The following is a 22,797-nucleotide window of genomic DNA, read 5'->3' as shown; positions in this document are numbered from 1 at the left end:
TGTGTTTTAGATGCTGATTGTGCCTAATTCAGTCTACAATAGTTGGCACTTGTATAAAACAACTGTTGACTGGTGTGATTTGGTGTTGGCTGGAGTATACTCTGTATATTAATCTATATATTTACCTGTGTGTTGATCTGGTGAAGGAAATAAAACTTGAAATGGCATTAATAGTTCATAAAACTGACACTGAAGCACAGACTGTAAATTACAGTCAACTGAGTCCCATCACTTCAAAATAATTATCTAGACTGTACTCCCTATACTCCCTATATCTAGGGAGTACAGTTGGTGTCTGCTGCTGCCTTATCGGTACAGACAGCTGCCTGTCAACCAGCTGAGCCCATAAAAAAAAGGAAAAAAAAAAAAATTATCTATAGATAGTAAAATAAATAAATAAATAAATAAATAAATAAAAAAACCCACTGAAATCATAGTTGACATTTTCTGACACCATCATGTTAATCATCAGAAAGCAAACTTTATTTTTTCAAAACTAGCTTTATTTTATTTTTTTTAGGTCATACAAAAATCTATTTACTTATCTTAATCATAAAATACCCAAAAAGCAACATTTGAACAAACAAAATCCATTCCCAACATTTTGCACCGATACAAATTTACAATATAAGGCATCACAATTTAAGTTAAATGATAAGCAATTAATAAACACACAAAGAACATACAGAGGATAAACAATTTAACAAGTTAAATAAAATGAGGGTCATATCTATACATTTACAATCCATAAAGACTCTGAGACAAAGACAAATTGTGCATTTAACACTATGTCAAGTTAAAATGTGGAGAAAACAAAAATATTTTTATGTTATAAATATGTTTGGACAAATTATTCCAACAAATTAATTAAAGGTCAGTCTGTCACAATTATTATATGATGACAATTTTTTTAGCTTGAAGCTGTTATTTAGTATAATGGTGATAATTATCTCCATTAAACAGCTGGATGAAACTGTGTAACTGATCAGCTGATATCAACCCCCAAAATATTGACACTGAAAACTCATTATGCATGTCTGATACAAATGAGCTTTAGAAAGAGGATAAACTGAACATCTTAGTCAAAGTGATAAAACCCTTAGATTACAGACATCATCTTAAGTCACATCAAAGTCATTCAATACTTCCACAATGCTGAGAGGAAATAAATATAAACATATACCTGTGCACATGTTATAAAACATATGTGTTACAATAATGCACTGACCCTTAAAACTTCCTCCATTATAGATTCATGTTTTTGTCGTCGGTTATTGTTCAGATAATTGTGGTGCAGTGGATCTTGTTTCACTACCACAGCTGAGGTCAGGAACAACCATTAAATATTGTGCAATATTTCATTCAAAATGAAATAAAAATATGTTCCGAGTTCTAGGTCATCTCATAGATCGCTCAGAAACTGATCCTACTGATAGATACTGTCATGTGTGTGTTATGTTTCAACGCAATAACTATGTTCAGAGAAAACATATCTCCTAATGGTAAAGAATCCTACTGGTGCCAACTTTTGCCAGTACTGATGCTTAAAACATACTATTTGTTGTGTAAACTCATCCTAATTGATTAATCAGTCCGTCTCTAGTTTGTGTCACCAAGGCTTAACACCTTTATAAGCGCCTGTCAAAATCAGCAAAGTCTGTTTATATTTCTGTTATTATTAAATCTATTTATATTTGAGTTCCAGTGTTTGGTGCTGATAAATGGCTCTTCTTCTGCTCAGGGTCTGTTTATCATTAAACTGTTTTTACTGTGTTTCACGACGTTGTTTGATGCTTTTCCTCTGTTTTTTTCTCTCCTCTTTCCACTCATCCCAGTACTTTGAGGTAAATAACCTTCAGACTAGACAAATGTGATGGACAGGCCTTTCTCCTCCCTGCTGTCTCCAGGTACTTGCTCTTGTTGGATATACTGGGTTTTTCTTTGGATAATACTATAAGGTTTTGGCCTTACTTTGTAAACTGTCCTGACAGCCCTTAGCACTGAGACACTACTAGGTTTGAATCTGTGGTCTCTTTTATCAATGTGTGTTGTGTCTTATTGTTTTATGCATATTTATGGTACTTGATTAACCTGTTTTTTTAATGTTATAATTTAATCATGCTTTTAGATGTAAAGCACTTTGGGCTTCGTTATGTTGTTGTAAAGTGCTATAGAAATTAACTTTGATTTGACTTGAACTTTGACATGATTGTATATTGCAATTTTTCCATAGTGACATAAAATGAGTAATTGTTAACTCTTATGAGACCCCAGGCCCAGACTTCTGACTGGAGCTGGACTCCTCCTGGACTCCTCCTGGACTCCTCCTGGACTCCTCCTGGATGCTCCCTACAAGATACCCTTGCATTGTTTGTGGACCAGTTCTGTGCTGTTACAGTGTTTGTTTCTCTCTTTCGTTTTATAGCGAGTTCTGACCGATACTAAGTCGTCTAGAAGTGCGTCTCGCTCTCCTCTGATGCCACTGTGTGCTTCTGTCTCAACCTCCTCATCATCATCATCGTAAAGGAGGAAGAGCTGCTTCAAGCTGGTTGTCAGGTCAGTCAGAGGCTGTTGCTGTTTCTGTTGCTGTGGAGATGCTGTCGCCTTTTGCTGGGTATCTGAGGGAGTTGCTGGTTCAGGAATAGAAAACCGACGTGTGGCAGCCAGCAGGGAGCGGTAGCGCCTCACACTGGGAGGATCAAGTTTTTTCAGTTTTAATCCAGACTTCATCCTCCAGATGATGTGATGAACTATGGTCCCCTCGTATAACCTGTAGGCCAACACAAAATTCAACATCAGACTCAATGGCTGTGTCTGCATAGAGTGTCTAGCAAATCTGAAGGAAACTTAAAAATGTTGCAAAAATGAAAATATGAATCATGTGCATTTCCATTAATACTGTTCAGCCAAGATTATTAGTCAAAAATCTAGGATGCACTGTGTCACCAACAGGTGGAGCTGTAGGATACAGTACATGTTGTTTTCCATCTAAAGTCATGTCTTTTTTCATGGGTCAGACAGAGAAATTATTTAGTCCTCCTCATCACAATCTGTTGTACCAGACATATTTTCACTGTTTGTTGAAATATCTGGAAGATGCAGCAAACAGTTTATCAACAGTGAGTTAAATGTTCACTACATCAGAATTTGCTCAAAAAAGATGTTTCCATTTCCTGTATGCTCATTTACTCTTTGGCAAAATAAAAAAAAAAACAAACAAAAACCATTTTACAATCCAAAATGTTCACATACATATCAAATACAATAATGGAAACACATCCCATCAGTTCTGGTCCAAGTTATCCACAGTAGCAGTAATGTACTGAGTTTAATCATATTTAATCATTAACAATTTATTAATTAATAACAATATACGAATAATAAATAATAATTTATTAATATGTATTGCATGTATTAAATATCATCATTATATTTCCTAATCGACTGATCTAAATATATGACCTTCGGTTCCAGAGGTCATTAAAGTATTTGGTTCATGGATTATGAAACTAACCGGTGATAAACAACTCATAACGTAGTAATGAGCCTCAGATGCTCCACGTGTCTTGTTGTATGGTCTTACCTGGAGGTCTGTGGTTCAGGTAAAGGCCGTCCCAGCAGCTGGTTCAGGCGGAGGCTGTCCTTCAGACAGGCCTGCCACTGGTTCAATGAGTGAGACACGTCCATGTCCAATTTATGATTATAGTGTTGATTCTGAGCAGCTGCAACAAAACAAACTCTTTAAATTTAATTATCTGCAGGATCTTATTTTGTCATAAAAGTTGCATGTTTTTCTGACTCTAGTGTAGATCACAGACTGAGTTCAGTACTTCAGGTGTGTTTGTTTGTACCTATTCGTTGTCTCGTTGAGTCTTCGTTGCTCCACCACAGCAGCAGAGCCTTCAGCACCCTCAGGTCAGGTGGGGGCGTGGCCTTCTTCAGCCAATAGCATGTGGCGGCCACTTGGAGGCGCAGGTCAGACGGCAGTCTGCCCAGACAGTCCTGAGGGACGCCCAGGGTCTCCAGTAAAACCTGGAGACACTGAGAGGACTCTGCCTAGAAGGTGAGGGGAAGGAGGAAGGTGTAAGTACAATGAAAATGTCAAATCCATTATTAAATTTCATCATCAAAATATTTTGTTCTTTGGAAGTATTCCGACAATAGTTTATTGTATTTTACTGTAAGGCACCATGTTTCAGATTTTGTCATCTATAATAAAAAATTAATCAATGTCTGTTTGCATCTGAATGCAAGTATTCCTAACATCCAGCGCCATGACTGACAAAAACTTTAAAAATAATTCTGAGGAAATACGGCCACATTTTTCCTCTGCAAATCTGATGTAGACAGAAAACTTGTCTACATCATCTTGACCACTAAAAATTGCAACTAAAAAAGATTAAATCTTCATTTTTTTATGCTTAGATAAGACTTAAAGTGTGATGTGTCTTCCTAAACTGTTTTTTAGAATAGAGTTAGTATAACATTTTTAAAAGTCTATCTAGTTATTCTTATCTAGTGCCACAGAAAATGGGCTATTGCTGCTCCTGTTGTTTTGTGTCTGTGTTTAACTTTTACATATGAGTAACAGGGGGATACACCCCCTAAATGCCTCACCTTGTGGAGGGAATTGAGGTTCAGCTGTGGTTTGACTCCTCTGAAGGCTGGTTGGACGGAGGTGACCTTGAGCTCAAGGCCAACCCGGTCCCTCTCCTCGACCCCCCGTGGGCATCGGATTCCCAGCAGCAGAGCATACATGACCTGACGGATGGGCCTGGAGACCAGCACAGCACTGGGCTTGTCCTTGTGGTCCACAGTGGTGCTGAGGCTCATCCTCCCCAAAACCAGAACGTCCAGGATGTTTGGGCTCAGCTTGGCCTGGATCAGAGGCAGCCGGATCCAGTCCGGGATTGGAACCACCTCCTGGGAGGATCAAATTTATCTCTGTTCTTAAGTATTCTTTTATCATTGTTATATGAAAACACATACTTCATTCTCTCCTATAATATGGTCTAAATAATGGCTCTCTTTGAGAATAAAAGTGATTCAGCCAAATATAAACCTGCATCATCTGTTAATCAACTTAAAGGCAAGAAAAACCAAAAAACACAAAAATCAATAAACTTGACTCACTGATTATTACAGTTTTTCCCCAACGAAACAAAAAACCTATGAAGCTAACACAATGAGCCTCTATAAAAACCCTGTCAGATGTGGACTAAAGCTTCAGTGAAGATGAAAACCCTTTTTGCCTATTTTCCTCTAATCTGCAAGAAAATGTTTACAAAACCACTTAAAGCTTCTCTTACTTCTTTGCCTGGTATGAACGGGGGTGCAATCCCATGGATGAAGAACTTCTTCAGGGAGCTGGGATGGATCTTGTAGTCCTCCATTCCTACAAACAAACCCTGCAGTAGCTCTCCTTTCTTCTTCTGGTTCATATCTCCCATCATCCCCACCGCCGCCTCAAATGCATCCTGAGGCTGTTGGAAGCCCTTTAACCAGTGGAGCAGCCCCTCCAGGTCAGAGGCCACCTGAGCCCACTTCCTGGTGGAGTCTGTCTTCCGCAGGTCCACATAGTCGTTCCCTGCCAGAGCGGCGAAGGCGGGCAGCAGCTGGGGCTGGATGTTGAAGAAGATGCAGAAGCTGGAGGTGTTGTACCTCTTACAGGGGATGTACTGGTGTGAGCCCGTCTGCTTCACCTCCTCCCACCGGAAAAGAGAGATGGGCAGGAACCCCCCCTGCAGCTCGAAGACGTAGAAGTCACTGTCATTGGACAGGACAGGACACTGCCACTCAGCGGCCAGGGCTGCTATCTCATGGTCAGCCTCTGCGTAGCACTGGGCCAGTGGGACCTCCAGCCGGGCCAGCGTCTGCTTGAACACCAGTTTGGCCAGTTGTGGCAGGATGTCCAGCTGCTGACCGCTCACTGCAGCCCTATGTGCTCTCTGGATCCGGTTTGTAACTCTTTTATTTACTGTTTCCAGCTTCCTGTCTGAAGGATCTGACCCCCCATCCATCACCACATAGGGGGAGACTCCACAGACTCTGAGAGCTGAGACGAACCTCTCAATCATGTTCTCAAACGCAGCATAATCCCCACCATGATTCTGGTCCAGACCTGTTCCATAAAAGAAACACAATAAACTTAATGCACATTATTAACACACATGCACTCATTTTATTATTTCTTATTTTATTAATTTTATTAAATGAGTCAGGTCTGAATGGATTTCATCTGAATACAAGAACAAATGATTCTCTGTGTAAGATCTATACATGGGTCCAATCAAGGGGTAACACATGGACACATTTCGTGTTCAACAGTTTCTGTCATGTAAGCAGAGTAACTTGTATGCATGTATTATACATATTTGAGTAGGTATTTATAAGCACTTTAACATTATGTATAACAAAATTTGGGGAGATAAAATTTTTAGGTGAAAAATGTAAAATTACTGCTCGGTTAGGATTAGCTAACCCTAACCCTAACCCTAACCCTGGAGGGGGTGTGGTGTGAAGTGGCTTATTTGCATTTAAAGGGCTAGCGCTCAGAATGACCTTTCTGGTGTCGTTACTCAGAAATAGGGTTGAAGTTGGACCTGTGGAGTTGAATTAATGACGACTTCAGACCCAAGCATAGCATTTACACTTTATGTAGACCACAGCGAAATGTTTTAAAATGCATAATTCCATTTAAAAAAGCAAAATATCACTCCTTTAATCCACCTCTTCCTACCACCACTATAATGTCAATTATAGAAACCATCAATACTATACAAAAAAAGCACAATAACAAGGTATGGCATTACAGAAAGACAGAGACATTTTGTGTATTGAAGGTGAATACCATTATTACCAAAGCAAGAAACCCAGTTAAGACAACTCCAAATCCCTACACCACAACCACAACTGTACCATGTACATCATCTGGAGCAGTTCACAATCAATATTTATCTATTAACATCATACCTACCATAGATGCTCATTATTTACAAAATCCATCCTCCTTTCTTCCTATAAAACATCAGATAATGATGTTTTATAACTATGTTTGGATGACCTTTATTGTCGATGCATGACATGATAATAATAAAATAAATTTATGTCATGTGTTTTGGCCAATAAACCCTGAAATGAACAGCACCACCATCATCCAGGTCTCGCGGGTCTGGGTGACTATTATATAATGGAAATACAAAGTTATGACAGTTATGACATTATTGCAGTATTTAAAACTCCTTCCTGCTGACAGATGGGTTTTTTAAAATTCACTGGTAATTTGTGAATATTTGTAAATTATTAGACAATTTCTCATAAGTGTGAACCAAGTTTTGGGATGTAAGTCACTATTTTGAGAAAATGTCCTCAATATGAGAACTCAAGTTTTAATTATGAGAAATGTTTTTCTAATTATGAAATACTTAATCATGACTATATCACAGCAACAAGTGATAATATATATGGGTCATTCGTATCATCCAGTCACACATATGATCCAGTTATTACACAGCGTAGAATGTTCATTGTTCAAAAAAGTGAACTGAATAATATGAAGTGACATTTAAAGCTTCAGTTTGCAGCTCGATTCTACAGACAGACAGACAGACAGACAGACAGACAGACAGACAGACAGACAGATAGATAGAAAGAATAACAAACTCAACAAACAAGTAAAAAATAACTCAATAATACAATGAACCAAACTGAAAAAAAAAAAACAATCAACATAATAACCAACAAAATAAACATAGATGAACAAAACAACCAACAAATTGAACAAGATAATGAGCAAAATTAACAACTATACCTTGAAAATGAACACAAATTCACTCTACATTGCTGATTTTCTCATGATTTGGGTAATATATACTTCTTGTGTGGATGCAAAACTGACTTTAGGCTGCTTGAACTCCTGTCATCTCCTCAATCTAAACGTGAGACACGGTCTCAACATGTGAACGAGGGATAAAAATAGTGTGCAGTTCCTTATGAAAACTATTTATAACATGTGAGTAACTTTAGCGAAATGTGATTAAATGATAAAAACAGAAGGCAGCTTCAACTGGGTTTCCTGTACAGCTGAGGTTACTATAACATCAGGTTTCATCATCTTATATTCAAATGAAAAGCATAAATTCAAATGTGAGACTGTAAATGTATTAGAGCAGGGCTTTCAAACTCATTTTAGTTCAGGGTCCACATTCAGCCCTATATGATCTCTTAGATATGATCAGTAAAATAATACTATAATAACCTATAAATAATGAGAAATCCAAACCTTTTTCTATATTTTAGAGTGAAAAAAGTAAAATTACATGATGAAAATGTTTATATTTACAAACTATCCTTTGTAAATGTGAATAATCTGAACAACGATGGACAACCTGAAAATTCTTAGGAAAAATAAGTGCATTTTTAACCAAATTATGCCTCGGCTCATCATTTACACATATGTGCAGTACAACTTACAGATCACAGTGGATCCACAAATACACAAAACCTTTAGTAACAGGTATAAGATTGTCCAAATTGCCCTTACTTCTCTTCAGACATTACAGGTTGTTCATATTTTTTCAGGTTATTCACATTTTTTGTGAAAGGATAGTTTGAAAAATAAATAAATAAATAAATAAATAAATAAATAAATAAATTTTTACACTGAAACAAAGAGAACATTTTGGAGTTGTCATTATTTATAGGTAATTATTTTACAGGTCCGACCCTCTGGGATCTAATATATCTGCATATGACCCTTAAACTAAAATGAGTTTGACACCTGAAACTGTTAATATCTTCAAGTGTAAATTTTTCATTTCAAATTCCTCCCATGACCCATCCCTGCGCCGGTTTTGGCCCACGGGCCGTATGTTTGACACCTCTGTATTAGTGGTGGACTCCCAGGTCTGGCTGTGGTTGTGGTGGACTCACCTGAGCTGAAGTACAGGTGGTAGAGCAGGTTCAGTCCGTCGACCACCAGGCGGCTGTTCCGTAACCGGATGTCCCGGTAGATCCGCGGATGGTTCTCCATCAGGCTTCTCAGTCTATGTACACCCATCTTCGGTCTGAGTCTGCAGACTACCCTCGGTTCTTCCCCTCCCTTTAAATAGCCGATCTGCAGAGCCAGTTTGTTTCCTTCAGTTTCACTTTCCTCACATCATCATCATCATCAGGAGGAGGAGTCAGTGGACAAGCAGCTCCAGACTGTGCAGAATATTACAATGAAATGTCTGTTGAGATGAAAACAGAATCGCTATCTATCTAAATATGCACACATGCAGGCAGAGGGAGACCACAACACAGACAGCATGTGTCCAGAAGTATGTGGACACCGCCGTTCCCCTGAGTGTGCTTGATGTTTGTTGGTTTGTTTCCTTAAGTTTCATTTCAGTTTAAGCCTGATGTTGCATCATGTGATACCAATACAGTCCTCAGTTTAGCTCAGCTATTTGGCACAAATATGGTCCTGATTCGTCATGCTCAAGCCTCTGCATACGGAATAAAATAAAGTAAAACGAGAACCAGAAATGTGGGCACGTAGACAAGAGCTCATTCTGCAATATATAGCCTAACATGTTCAACTCTTCCATTGTTTTCATACTTTTGACCATATTCTGTAAAAGGTCAAAGGTCGGTCTTAGTGGAATGTTTGCTTCTAAAGGAGTGATATTCAACATCTGATAGATGTTAAAACCACACCTGTCACACACTGCACACATTATAGCACAAAGTGACATTGAGCTGAAGCTTGTAAAGGTACAATATTTGTTGAAATCTATTTTTAAAAGTTAGTTACATGTCATTTATGTAGCCTTAATAATATAGGTAAATTCATTTAACAAGAAAAATAGAGTTAAATATTTGTAAAAAAAAAAAAAAAAAAAAGAAGAAGTTATATGAGTATCTGCACATTTAGATTTTAGTTTTCTAAAACTATATGATTTACTTAAAAATGTGTAGATCATTTGATCACTTGTCAAGAAATCTGCTTAATAATGTTCTGTGTGGGTTGGTTTCCACTCCATAGCTTTACTAATTGTTAAGATTAAACAAATGGTTAAAAAAACAAAAAACAAAACATATGCCAAACACCTTCATAATCATCATATAATTAATAACCTTTGTTTACTGATCAACTGTTATTTCAACAAAAAGAATGATCAGGTGTACATTCAAAATGACTAAAATCAGCAACTTCAAAATAAGTTAATGCATTGTCACTGTCTTTTATTATTAGTTTTGCTCAGTATTAATATTATTGTTACTATTATTATCATTATTATAATTATTGCTGTTACATTTTATATATTGAGACTGAAATACAATCTGTTTATCAATTACAGCCACCTTTAGGGTGTATTATTTAATAAACTAAGTTCTTATCCATTGACTAAGTATTGCTTTATCCTCCTCTTTTTTGTTAGAGGAAAATGAAACTGTAGCTTTAAGAGAACCTGTTACAGCCTGAGTATTTATTGTTCAAGACGACACAAGTTTCACTGATCTCTGCTGATGCAAGAACTCTTAAAACTTTATTGTAAAACCAAGTCAGAACAGAAGCACACTGCCATAAATAAACTAACTAAACTATAACTAAAAACTATATGTTATGAAAATCTACTATTACCATCTCTCCTGTGAAAACCAAAAGTGACATAGAATGGAATAGAACAGAATAGGCTAATCCTACGCAGCATAAGTAATAAAATGAAAACTACACATATTCAGACAGACTTTATCAAGTGGGAATTTCTCTTTTATTAATCGCCATGTCAGATATGACATAGTTTTAGTAAAGACAGAGAATATTTTAATAATTTTCAGTTCATGTAGCCAGAAAACACTTGACTACAATTGTAAACTGTCAATAACAATGCAAAAAAACCCAGAACAAAACAAAACCAAAAAAAAATCCAGATTTTCTCCATGGCCATATTGTTCAGCTCTAATTAAAGTCAAAGTGAAGAGAGTTTATCACAGCTTTTTGTTAATCAAGGAAATGTGAATAGAGTTTCATGTGCGGGCATTTTTTCATCACTGAGCAGAACAGCAGATGATTATGCACTAAATCAGTAATGTCTGAGTTATAGAAATAAACTAAATCTAACCTTGTCTGTGAAGTAATTTATCCTGGCATTCATACGATTGGTTATTGTGTACCTTTTCTGTTGATTTGGTGGTTTACACTTACACCTCTGTTTTATGGATATAAATTAATATTCTCATGTCGTATCTGTTTGACCAAACATTTATTAAAATAAACAAGTCTTCAAAAATAAAAATGTGCCAAAATATGATAAAGTTGCATGATGTAAGTAGTTTGAAAATAATGCATGAGAAAAAAAACAATATTCAACATTTAACAGAAAACCAGTGTAGTAACAATGCAGATTTATGAGCTCTGAAGCTATATGAAATACAAATTATTTTTTATAGTGACTTATGTGGACAAAAACAGTAATGACCAAATAGTTTTAATGAAGAAACATAAACTCAATGGTGTTCTTTATTACTGAACTTTTACCCTGTTCTGTAGCTCCAAAGTGCTTCTCAATTAGCATTAAAATCCACAGAAGCTTATACAAACATACTATTATTTTGCTTCAACCAATATCATGTATAATACAGCACAGACACAGGCTAATCCTGCTCAAATTATACAACAGCAAAGAATACACATAATATATACAAATAGACTATACGAAGGAAGATTTTTTCTTTTATGGTGTGCATGTGTGGTGTCTTTCTACATGTGCACAGGGGCAGAAGCTGATGTTTCATCTGCTTTGTTTGTTGTTGTTTCTTCTTCCGTGTTGGACTGGGTCACGTGACGAACGCGCCTCCTTTAGACTGGTTCAAACCGACAAAAAGCGGCCCCTGGCGGCTTCTGCACGGACTTCACAACCCCCCCCCCCCCCACACACACACACACACAAACACTGTCAGCCTCGAACATGTACCCCGGTGTGTCCGCTGTCTGTGCGTTCAGGACCCGCTGTTTCTTCCGCCGGCTCCTCCCGGACCTCCCCGCCGTCATGCACCGACACTACACCCTGGACGTGGCCGCTCCGCTGCTCAGGACGCAGGGCTATGTGGACGGCCGCTGGATCTCCGCAGCCTCGGTGTTCCCGGTCCTAGACCCGGCCACGGGGCAGGAGCTAGCACGGGTGTCGGACTGTGGTCCTGGGGAGGCCAAGCAGGCTGTGGACGCCGCGTATAAGGCGTTTCAGTCGTGGAAGGGGACCACGGCTAAGGTATGCTAACGGTTAGCATGTTCACCGTGGACCGGACTCCACTCAGAACACGGTCCGGTTTAACATCAAACTGAAAAAACACGACCAGAAAGACACGGTTTACATGAAACACACGGACTGTTTTATGTCTAATGTTTTATGTTTACACAGTATTGATCAGATAAATGCATAGTCTGATCAAATGTCACGGTTATCCTTGGTTTGTTATTTCCTTAATCGCGAGAACTTCAGTGAAAATGAAGCTAAAATCACTGAATGAGTTATATTAGAGTCAGGGGTGTCAAGTTCATTTTAGTTCAGGGGCCATATACAGTCCAATGGAGTGTCAAGTGAGTCAGACCTGTAAAATGCCCTATGAATAATAATCCAAACCTTTCTTTTTGTGTTAGTATGAAAAAAGTAAATTTACATTATGATCAACCATGCACAACCTGAAATTTCTTAAAAACAAGTACAAGTTCCATAATATTATGTCTTATCTTATTATGAACACAACTTATAGGTCACTCTGGATCTGCAAATGCACAAAACATTTAGTAACAGACATTGCATTGTTAACATTGCACTTACTTTCCTTAAGACATTTCAAGTTCATATTTGTTCATGTTATTCACATTTTATTGTGAAAGGATTGTTTGTAAATGTGTTCATTATGTAATTTACTTTTTTCACTTTAAACTTAGCAGATAACTTGGAGTTGTCATTATTTATAGCAGGTGTATCAAACATACTGGCCAAAACCGGCCCACTAAACAGTCTAGTCTCACTTGTGAGATGAATTGAAATGCAAAATTTACACTGACAGTATCATAAAAAATGCCTGAATCACAAAATAACAGTTATTCCTCTGGGGTTATTTCTTGCTTAACAACAACCTGTGTGTTTCTTTTATATTAACTTTATTTATTTATTTATTTATTTTTTAATTAACTTTTGGGTATACTGTATATTGCCTGCAGATGTGTTTCTCCAGTCATACATGACATATAGTTTTAGTAAAGGTTGAGTATTTTTAGATAATTTTTTTGTCTTGAGGTCATGTTGTCAGCCATTCACTAATATTGTAAGTTATCTATAACAATGCAAAAACTTGTGGTTTAGTTTTATGGCTATATCATACAGCTCTAGTTGAAGCCAGTGTGAAGCAAGTTTTTTGTTTAACTGGGAAAGTATGAATGGAGTTTCATGTGAAGGTGCTGTTGCATCATCAACCTGCAATAAATCACAAATATGTGTGTGAGTTGTTTGAAAGCTAACCTTGTCTAACCTTATCTTTATTTTATACTGGGAGTAATTATTGTCTATGTCTTTATTAATTTAGTGTTTTACACATCTGGAATAGCAATACTGGAGCAGAAGTAAGCGCCACTTAGGCATTATGGGTGAAAGCCAAAATGGATATCTTCAGGAACAGCTCCAAGATGATGTTAATTTGGCACATAGTTCAAGAGGTGCAAACAGTAAATGATTTAGTTGGTTTAGTGTTTATGCTGTGTTTAATATTTAATATTTTTATGTGCTTACTTGTGTCACTGTAATCCATTTCACACACTTCATTGGACAGTAACTGAAGGCATCTGCTGCTATGCTAAGTATCTTGGAACCTGAATATTTCCTGGTATTTGAGACTTTCAGTGACTGCAAGATGCATTCCTTATTTTTTATTTCTTAGCTGTCAAAATGTCTTTCAACAGTGTCTAGTACATCAGTGATCAGGGAGAGAAATATGTTGAAAGGATGTCAGTATGAGGCACTAGACCACTGTAGCTACACCCCCTTCACTCAGAAAACTTGACCCCTGTGTCTCCTGTTTTGGAGAATAAAGTGATGATGACGGTAGACCAAAGAGGATATTTATGGATGTTCTAAGATAAGATGAGATAAGATATGCGTTTGTTAGTCCCACAAGGGGAAATTCCAGATTTACAACAGCAAAGCACAAAAGCACACGAGTAAAAGAAGTGTAAAATCAAAATAAAGACAAATCAAAAAACCTATATATACTATTTACAGCTGTGCACGTGCTGATCATGCCACAGATTGGATAGGGATACTGTTTATTGCACTGTTTATTGCACAGAATTATTTGGAGCAGTTTCTTTTGTGGAACCGCTGCAGGAAGGAAAGAGCTGCGATACCTCTCCTTCACACACTTGGGGTGTATCATCCTGTCACTAATGGAGCTCCTTAGTGCACTGAGAGTGTGTTGGAGGGGGTGGGAGTCTTTGTCCATCATGGAGGACAGCTTGGCTGTCAACCTCCTCTCCCCCACCTCCTCCACAGGTTCCAGAGGGCATCTTAGGACAGAGCAGGCCTTCTTTATCAGTTTGTCCAGCCTCCTCCTGTCAGCTACTGTGGTGCTGCTCCCCCAGCAGACTGTGTGGTAGAAGATGGCAGAAGCCACAACGGGGTCATAAAAGGTCTTCAGGGGTGCCCCCTGCACCCCAAAGGGCCACAGTCTCCTGAGCAGATAGTCTGACCTTTTTTGTAAAGTGCAATGGTGTTATCAGTCCAAGTTGTGAAGAGGACAAGGTCAGATGGAAGCACAGTTGACTTTGGCGACTCCTAAAGAGAGCAGCTGAAACTAGTAGTAGTAAAATGATGATGATGGTGGTGGTGGATTCATGGCTTCCTGTGATCTGCAGGAGAGAAGCCTTCTGCTAAGGAAGTGGCACGACCTGATGATGCTGCACAAAGAAGATCTGGCTAAACTGATCACATTTGAATGTGTGAGTACATTTATCAGGTTATTTCACCACATTTACTTCTAAAATAAATAAATAAAATGTTTGCTGCTGGATTGGTTTGTATTCATATATTCTGTTAAAGTTGCACTGTCTGGACTATTTCCCTGTTTTCCTCCGCAGGGGAAGACCATGCGGGAATCTATTGGAGAGGTCATGTATTCGTCTTCATTCCTGGAGTGGTTCTCTGAGGAGGCTCGGCGAATGTACGGCGACATTGTCCCCTCCCCTTTTAAAGACAGAAAGATCCTCCAACTCAAGCAGCCGGTGGGCGTGGCCTCCATCATCACACCGGTGAGCAGCCAATCAGGAGCATCCCGAAAATCTAAACCCAAACCAGTGTTCCACATTAGAGGTGGATGATGGACTTTAAAGACTAGTTTAATAATAGTGTAGAGCAAGAAAAAGGTATTTGTATTTGCCATGACCATTTACTTTTCTTTTTGCTCACATTTTAACTACATACATTTTTATCCATTTGAGATGAATTATTCATTTTTTTTGTTTTGCATCAGTTTGTGATTTCACATCAAGAATGATACATAGAATAACAGAAAAAACATGATTCCTTGATGAGTCTATCCATGAATGTCACACATGTCAAATTGAATATAACTGTAGAAAAAGGGCATCAAACTAAAAGACTCTACAAGAAAAAGCTGAAACTTTTGGTCAGAATCAGTGAAATAAAATGGGGAACTATTATAAAGTTAAAATCTGCTCTTAGCAAAATTCAGAGTACTAATTTGATAAATGAGACTAACCATAACTGTTCTGTTTATAGATGTAGATCAATATGTGTTTGCACAAGACACAACACATTGTGTTATTAAATGCAAAGTTGTCATTGTTTGTAATCCTCGTTTTTTTTAACGAAACAACTAAATCTTTATTTCAACTTGAAAATCTCTTACTTGTCACTGTAATGTAGGTCATGATGTTGATCACATGTATGATCTGTTCGATAAGGAAAACGTATTATTATCCATGTTATTTTCTTTTCCTTAGATACCATATCCTTATAGGTGCCGTATATACGTATCATGATGAGAATGGTGTAACAGATGCAACAAGATGAAAACAATGCAAACTGCTGTAAAATCTGTTTCGTTGCCAACCCTACCATCCACAGTAGGTATTTGTTTTTCTGATGTGATTCTAGTTAAATGCTGCTCTGTCTTCTTTCTCAGTGGAACTTCCCCAGCGCTATGATCACCAGGAAGGTTGGAGCTGCACTGGCCGCCGGCTGCACCGTGGTGGTCAAACCAGCCGAGGACACGCCGCTGTCTGCACTTGCTCTGGCAGAGGTCAGCACACCAGACCAGTGGCCTAAAGGATGTGCAGATGCTTCGCAAAAAATGATATGATGGAACTGATTGATATTTTAATGTTTTTCTAGCTGGCAGAGCAGGCGGGGATCCCAGCCGGTGTGTTTAATGTGGTTCCCTCTTCCAGAGAGAAGACCCCGTCAGTGGGACACGTTCTCTGCACAGACCCTCTAGTGGCCAAGATCTCCTTTACTGGGTCCACTGCCACTGGAAAGGTGGGTCACAGTGTTTTAAACAATTATTGTTCTAATATTACAGGGTGTCCACTGATCCTTAAAATCTTAAATGTGATTGTCCTGAATTAACGCCTTAATTGTATAAACAGAAAATTAATCCTTAAATGTGGCAAAATCCACTGACACAAATATTATTGCCATATCTGCTTTGGAAATCTTTGGAAAGAATGTGATTAGTGTCGATCATTTTATCATAATGTAAACAGAAATGATTGGAGCCTCCAACAATCATTCATGGGTGGAGGGGTTCAAGTATGAGCTTTAGCAGCTTTAACGTCAGTAGCAGAATCATTAATTATGAAGAAATGTTGCTGGATTGAATCATGGTTAAGACGGGTTATTTATGTGAATGGAAGGTCTTAAATTTGACTGAAGGTGCCTTGAAAAACATCTTAAAGTCATACATTTGGCTTCTTCAAACCTGCAGATACCCTGGATTATCACTTGAACTTAATGTCTACAGATATTGTATCAAATCTTTGTTTTTATCAAACTAAATGGACAAACAGTCCATATGGTTAATGGTGACTGTTGTCTCAGGTGCTACTAAAACTCGCTGCTGACACAGTAAAAAGGGCTTCCATGGAGCTGGGTGGCCACGCTCCCTTCATCGTCTTTGACAGCGCTGATGTGGACAAGGCAGTGGCTGGAGCTATAGCCTCCAAGTTCAGGAACTCTGGACAGGTGAGACTTGTTCTGTTCAGTCCTGGCAATTACATGGTATGTTGAGTAAGCTGACAAGTTCAGACCTCTAATGCAAGTGTGAATGAAGAAAGATACCAGTGACACCACGAAGGACTGAACACTCAACTGATGTATGCTATTTGGATGAAATTTAACTCATCTTTCCCATTCATCTCCTTCTTGTAGACATGTGTTTGTGCAAACCGGTTTTTCGTCCAGAGCGGTATTTACGATCTGTTCCTGGAGAAACTGGGTCAAGCAATGGACTCTGAACTACGTCTCGGTCACGGCTCAGACCCTGAAACCACACAGGGGCCGTTAATCAACGTCAGAGCAGCAGAGAAGGTAAATACACAGATTAATCAGACATGAACCGCTAAACCTGGATTCTGGATTCTGTCATCTTTAGGCGAATGTATCTGAAATTCATGTCAAAGGCAAGGCAGGTTTATTTGTATGTCACATCTCATGTACAGAACAATCTAAAGTGCTTTATATAAAACATTAAAAACATAACAGCAAAGTGTGCAAGAAAATGTCATTTAAAAATAAAAGAATAAGACACATTAAAACAAACTATAATAGAATAGGACATAAGAATAAAAGCAGGTAAAATGCAAAATAAATAGTGAAGTATGGGAAATTAACAATTGTTTGTTTTTAATGAAAGGAATTTGTTCCATATATGTGGTGCATAGAAATAGAACACTGCCTCTCCATGTTTATTTCTGATTCTGGGAACAGAAAGCAGACCTGTCCCAGATGTTCTAAGGGCTTTGGGTGGTTCATAACACGCCAGAAGACCAGAATTGTATTTTGCCTTGGCACCATTCGGTGCTGTATAAACCAACAACAGTATTGCAAAATCGGTTCTTTGACAGACAGGAAGCCAGTGTGAAGATCTGAGAACTGTAGTTATATGATCCAGTCCTAATGAGATCTGTAGAGGCAGTGTTCTGAAGTAACTGCAGATGTTAGATTTGACTTTTGTTGGTTTTTATTGAGACTTGTAGGGACAGTGTCACAATAGTCCAGTCTACTGAACATTAATGCATGGACAATATTTTCTAAATCCTCCTAAAACATCAGTCATTTAATCCTTGATATATTCTTTATGTGATAATTAGGCTGACTATAACTCACTTAAAGTCAGTCAGTCATCCTCTGAACCACTTTATTTTTGAGAGAGTTGCGGGGGTGCTGGAGCCTATCCCAGCTACTAATGGGTGAAGGCGGGGTTCACTCTGGACGTGTCGTCAGTTCATCGCAGGGCTGACATATAGACACGAATAACCAATCACTCTCACATTCACACTTACGGGCAATTTTAGCTTTAAATTAGTTATTAGCAGTTAGTGGTTTGTACTAATTAAGTTCAAAACTGAACAATTAGTGCATGTCTTTGAATGGTGGGAGGCAGCCGGAGTACACGGAGAGAACCCACGCAAACACGGTGAGAACATGCAAACACCACACAGAAAGGTCTTGGTGTTAGAATCACACCCAGGACCTTCTTACTGTGGGGCAGCAGTGCTATCCACTGAACCACCATGCCACCCCAGTCTTAAAGTGACTGATGAAATTCAGGTCCACACCTAGATTTCTGGCTTTGTTGTTGGTTTTTATTGTTATTGATTGAAGTTGAGCACTAACTTTTAATTGTTCTTCCTTGGCTCCAGAGACAATTATTTCAGTTTTCCCTGAAAAGAAAATGCACTTACCGATGTATTAAATTCATTCAAATCGACTTGACATGCAGGGGGGCAGGGGTGTTATGGTGCCCCTGATACAATGGATTTAATGGTTGGGAAAGTACTGACCTGAATGTACCACTGTCTGTATGTCTTAAACAACTTGTTTTATTTCATGAGTGTTTAGATACAAACCTGAATTTTATCCAATAAAAACAGGTCCATCAATGTCATGGCCATAGATTGAGGTCATAAATTGTTTATCAGAACATGGAAGCTGCAGAGTTAAGTGTGACTGCTGCTCATCAGTCTGGATGTCTGAGTCAGAAATCTGTTTGGGTTGAAACTTCTGGTGCAGGTGGTGAACCAGGTGTCGGATGCTGTGTCTCTGGGAGCAAAGGTGTTGAGGGGCGGGAAGCGTCTGGAGGGCTCGTTCATGGAGCCCACACTGCTCGCCGACGTCACCACAGACATGCTCTGCACCAGGGAGGAAACCTTTGGTCCCCTTCTGCCTGTTGTCAGGTCAGTGTGTGTTTTCATTTACTCTGGCACGTAAATATGAAACATGTATAGGTAATTTAACAGACAATTTAAGACATTCTCTGATCGGCCATAACATTCTGACCACTGATAGGCAAAGAGGTATTATGTTGATTATCTCATTTCAATGGGGCCTGTGGAACATGTCAAAGTCACTCAGTTCTTTATGTTGCTTATTTTGCTGCCTCCAACACATCAGCTTCAAGGACTAAATGTTCACTTTGTGTCTATTATGTCCAACCCAGTGAAAGGTGCCATTTTAATGAATTAATCAATAGTGTTGTATAGTATTGCCAGTGGTCAGATGTTGATCAATGTAAATGTGTGGTAGAAACCTGTGGAGGTCTACCTGAAAACCACTTCTTTCAGAGAATGTAACAAATATAATGGTAATATACAAAATCAGCACATTTTAAACATTAGTATGTCTGGATTTAACCCCAAAAAACCTCTTATACACACTACTGTTGGTAAACCACTTCTGTTTGTAGAATATTTAAACAAACATTTCAAACATTTTCAGGTTTAATACAGAAGAAGAAGCTTTGGCCATTGCAAACGCTTCTAATGTCGGGCTGGCAGGTGAGTACAGGCTTTTTTTAATACAATGACACAAAACTGGCCCACCAAATGGTTCAGTCTAGCTTTCAGGATGAATTTGCCAAGTGAAGGTATTAACAGTCAATTCAGGGGCCACATATAACCCAGTTTGATCTCAAGTGGGCTTGACCAATAAAATAACAGTACAAAAACCTATAAATAGTGACAAATCCAAATGTTTCTCTTTGCTTTAGTGCAAAAAATTTACACTTTGAAAATGTTTACATTTACAAACTATCCTTTCACAAAAAATGTGAATAACCTGATTAACTATGTACAACCTGAAATTTCTAAAGAAAAAGTGCAATTTTAACAATATTATGCCTAGTACTAAATGTTTTGTCTTTGTAGATCCATTGTGATCTGAGTTGTAATACACGTGTAAATGAGAGGAGGCATAATTGAAGAAATTTCAAATTGGGCTGTGTGTGGCCCCTGAATTGAAATAAGTTTGACATCCCTGGTCTACATTATAGCTTATTTAGCTTACCTCTGTTTCTAGACAGAAAACAGCAAAGTAAAACCATAAATTACCTGGTTTTTATACGGTTTATGTTGGCAGTAACCGCACTAAAGATCATTTTGGAATTGTCCAAACAAGCGATGGAGACTCGTGAAATAGTATTTTGAAATTCTGAAGTGTAACTTATGCCAAATGTACATAAAGGAACCACTGTGGGACATAATGTGGGTGTCTGCCACTAAATATGATAAAACTGTACGTTAAATTGAGTTTTCAGTCACAGTGTTTGTATCCAGGGCTTTTATTGTGAAGGTCAATAATAGAAGTAGACACATCTAGTAACAAAACATACGCTCTGCCTGTGAACATCCATTCTAGTGCAGATTGTTGACTCCTATGACACTGCTCTGTGGTTTCAGGTTATTTCTACTCTCAGGATGTGAGTCAGATCTGGCGGGTGGCAGAGGCGCTGGAGGTGGGGATGGTCGGAATCAACGAAGGCATTATTTCTACGTCGGAGGCCCTGTTTGGCGGGGTCAAACAGTCCGGATTGGGCCGCGAAGGGTCCAATCACGGGATCAACGAGTATGTGGAGGTGAAGTACATGTGCTTTGGAGGCCTGAAACTGTGAACCAGAACCGAGCGACGTCCACCTAGATCAGCTGGGTTACACTGATTATGACTGAGCCCTCAACAGGGTCAAGAAATGACAGGGTAGTTTAATGCTGTTAAATGAAAAATATATATTTTCAGAATTAATGCAACTGTGCTGTGCTTTTACTCCTCTACTCAAATAAAAGTAGAAAAGTAATAATTTCCAGTGTTGAAGTAAATAGTCTCCTCCAAAACTTTTAAAATAATGAATAAACCCTGCATGTTTATGTGAAAGAAAAGGTCTAATAGTTAAAATTACTGCTGCTTTATGTCAGAGACTAATTAAATTGTCAGAATAACAGATTAATCCATTCCAGAACACAAGTCAGATTTATTGTTTATCTTTCACATACAAGAGAACAGACGGTAGAGAACAAAGAGCAGAGCAGATGCTGTAAAATATGTAGAAACCCAGTCACTGAACTGTTTAATCCTTACCTTACAGTGTGTGGACGGTTTACACTGAGGTTGTAGGTCTGAAATTATGATAAATGTCAAGTCAGTTTTAAGGCTGATTTTTGGTCTTGAGTGAATGTTTTACTCTTAAAGATCAGAATATTTCACTAATCTAGAAGTTGGACATTCAAAACTATTGCAATAATCAAATATTTGCTCACTATTAAAGCATACATGAGGTAAATTAAGTAAAATGACAAAACTTTAAAATGTTTTCTGTTTTAGTTGACAAAATAAAACAAAATAAACCCAAAAGAGAAATGTCTATCACAATAATGACATTTATCATCATGTTTTATCATTCAGACCTGTATAGTTTTTTACTTATCCATCATCAGTGTATTTTCCACAGTAAACACTTAAAAAAATACCAAACATGAAAAAACAAGAGGCAGCAACTGAAATCTGTCCATCAGACTTTCACTATTTACCACCATGGTGTAAAGTTCTCTTATAATATCTATTTAATCAATCTGAGTAATTATTTAAAGAAAAAAACTCAAACATTTCCAATTCCAGCTTCTTAAAAGTGAATCTTTTTAGGCTTCCTCGTCTTTTGTGATGGTAAACTCATTTCCCATCCACACTAATGCAGATATTTTACAAAACAGATATTTTTCGGTTTGAACCTCTTGTCCACATTTAAATATGTTTTATGTCACAAAAGAGATTTTTATAAACTCTGATTTGTGTGTATCCATGTTGTCAGGGAAAACTGAGATTAGAAAACAATGGCTTCACACAACATTTTGCACATTTATTCTTGTTTTGTGTAATGATTCTGCATCTGAAACATCAAATCCAGGTGTATTATCAGTGTATGACCTGCAGTAGAAAGAAGTCAGTATGGATACCTTTAGAAGACAGAGTGGACCAGCGTTATGGACAAGTTCATATTTAAAGAATACACTTCCACAGCTGAAACTCAAGTTTAGAGCTGAACTGGTTGTTGTTGCTTCAGCGTTATGACAAATTCACAAACATCCACTGTCGACCAAAACCATCTACTGATGTAAACTGTTTCTTACCTGTTGATCCACTAATCCTATCAATACATTTAAATAATCAGTGCAGTTTGTCATCTTTTCATGGTCATCAAATATGACCCATTTGGACGTTCAGACACTCTGTGGTAAATGTGGAAACA

At 38.0% G+C, this 22,797-nt stretch overlaps 2 protein-coding genes across 2 annotated transcripts; one reads left to right on the top strand and one right to left on the bottom strand.

Moving 5' to 3' along the window:
* Positions 1–506: 506 nt before the first annotated feature.
* Positions 507–9,089, bottom strand: LOC115435425 (protein asteroid homolog 1-like). Its single transcript, XM_030157837.1, has 6 exons — positions 8,932–9,089; positions 5,310–6,121; positions 4,618–4,923; positions 3,852–4,056; positions 3,584–3,722; positions 507–2,770 (listed from the first exon to the last, which is right to left on the bottom strand). Exons 1-6 carry the CDS (start codon positions 9,056–9,058, stop codon positions 2,350–2,352), a joined length of 2,010 nt encoding a protein of 669 aa, XP_030013697.1. The 5' UTR covers positions 9,059–9,089; the 3' UTR covers positions 507–2,349.
* A 2,797-nt stretch (positions 9,090–11,886) lies between these two features.
* Positions 11,887–22,240, top strand: aldh5a1 (aldehyde dehydrogenase 5 family, member A1 (succinate-semialdehyde dehydrogenase)). Its single transcript, XM_030157845.1, has 10 exons — positions 11,887–12,254; positions 14,900–14,983; positions 15,122–15,292; positions 16,189–16,305; positions 16,398–16,541; positions 17,103–17,246; positions 17,433–17,591; positions 19,296–19,459; positions 20,001–20,059; positions 20,960–22,240. The coding sequence occupies exons 1-10, from the start codon at positions 11,955–11,957 to the stop codon at positions 21,169–21,171; spliced, it is 1,554 nt and encodes a 517-aa protein (XP_030013705.1). The 5' UTR covers positions 11,887–11,954; the 3' UTR covers positions 21,172–22,240.
* Positions 22,241–22,797: the final 557 nt, after the last annotated feature.

This window comes from Sphaeramia orbicularis, chromosome 16 (genome assembly GCF_902148855.1).
Source record: "Sphaeramia orbicularis chromosome 16, fSphaOr1.1, whole genome shotgun sequence".
Lineage (NCBI taxonomy): Eukaryota > Metazoa > Chordata > Actinopteri > Kurtiformes > Apogonidae > Sphaeramia > Sphaeramia orbicularis.
The sequence above is the reverse complement of the archived record's forward strand: the minus strand, read 5'-3'. Positions and strand labels throughout refer to the sequence as shown.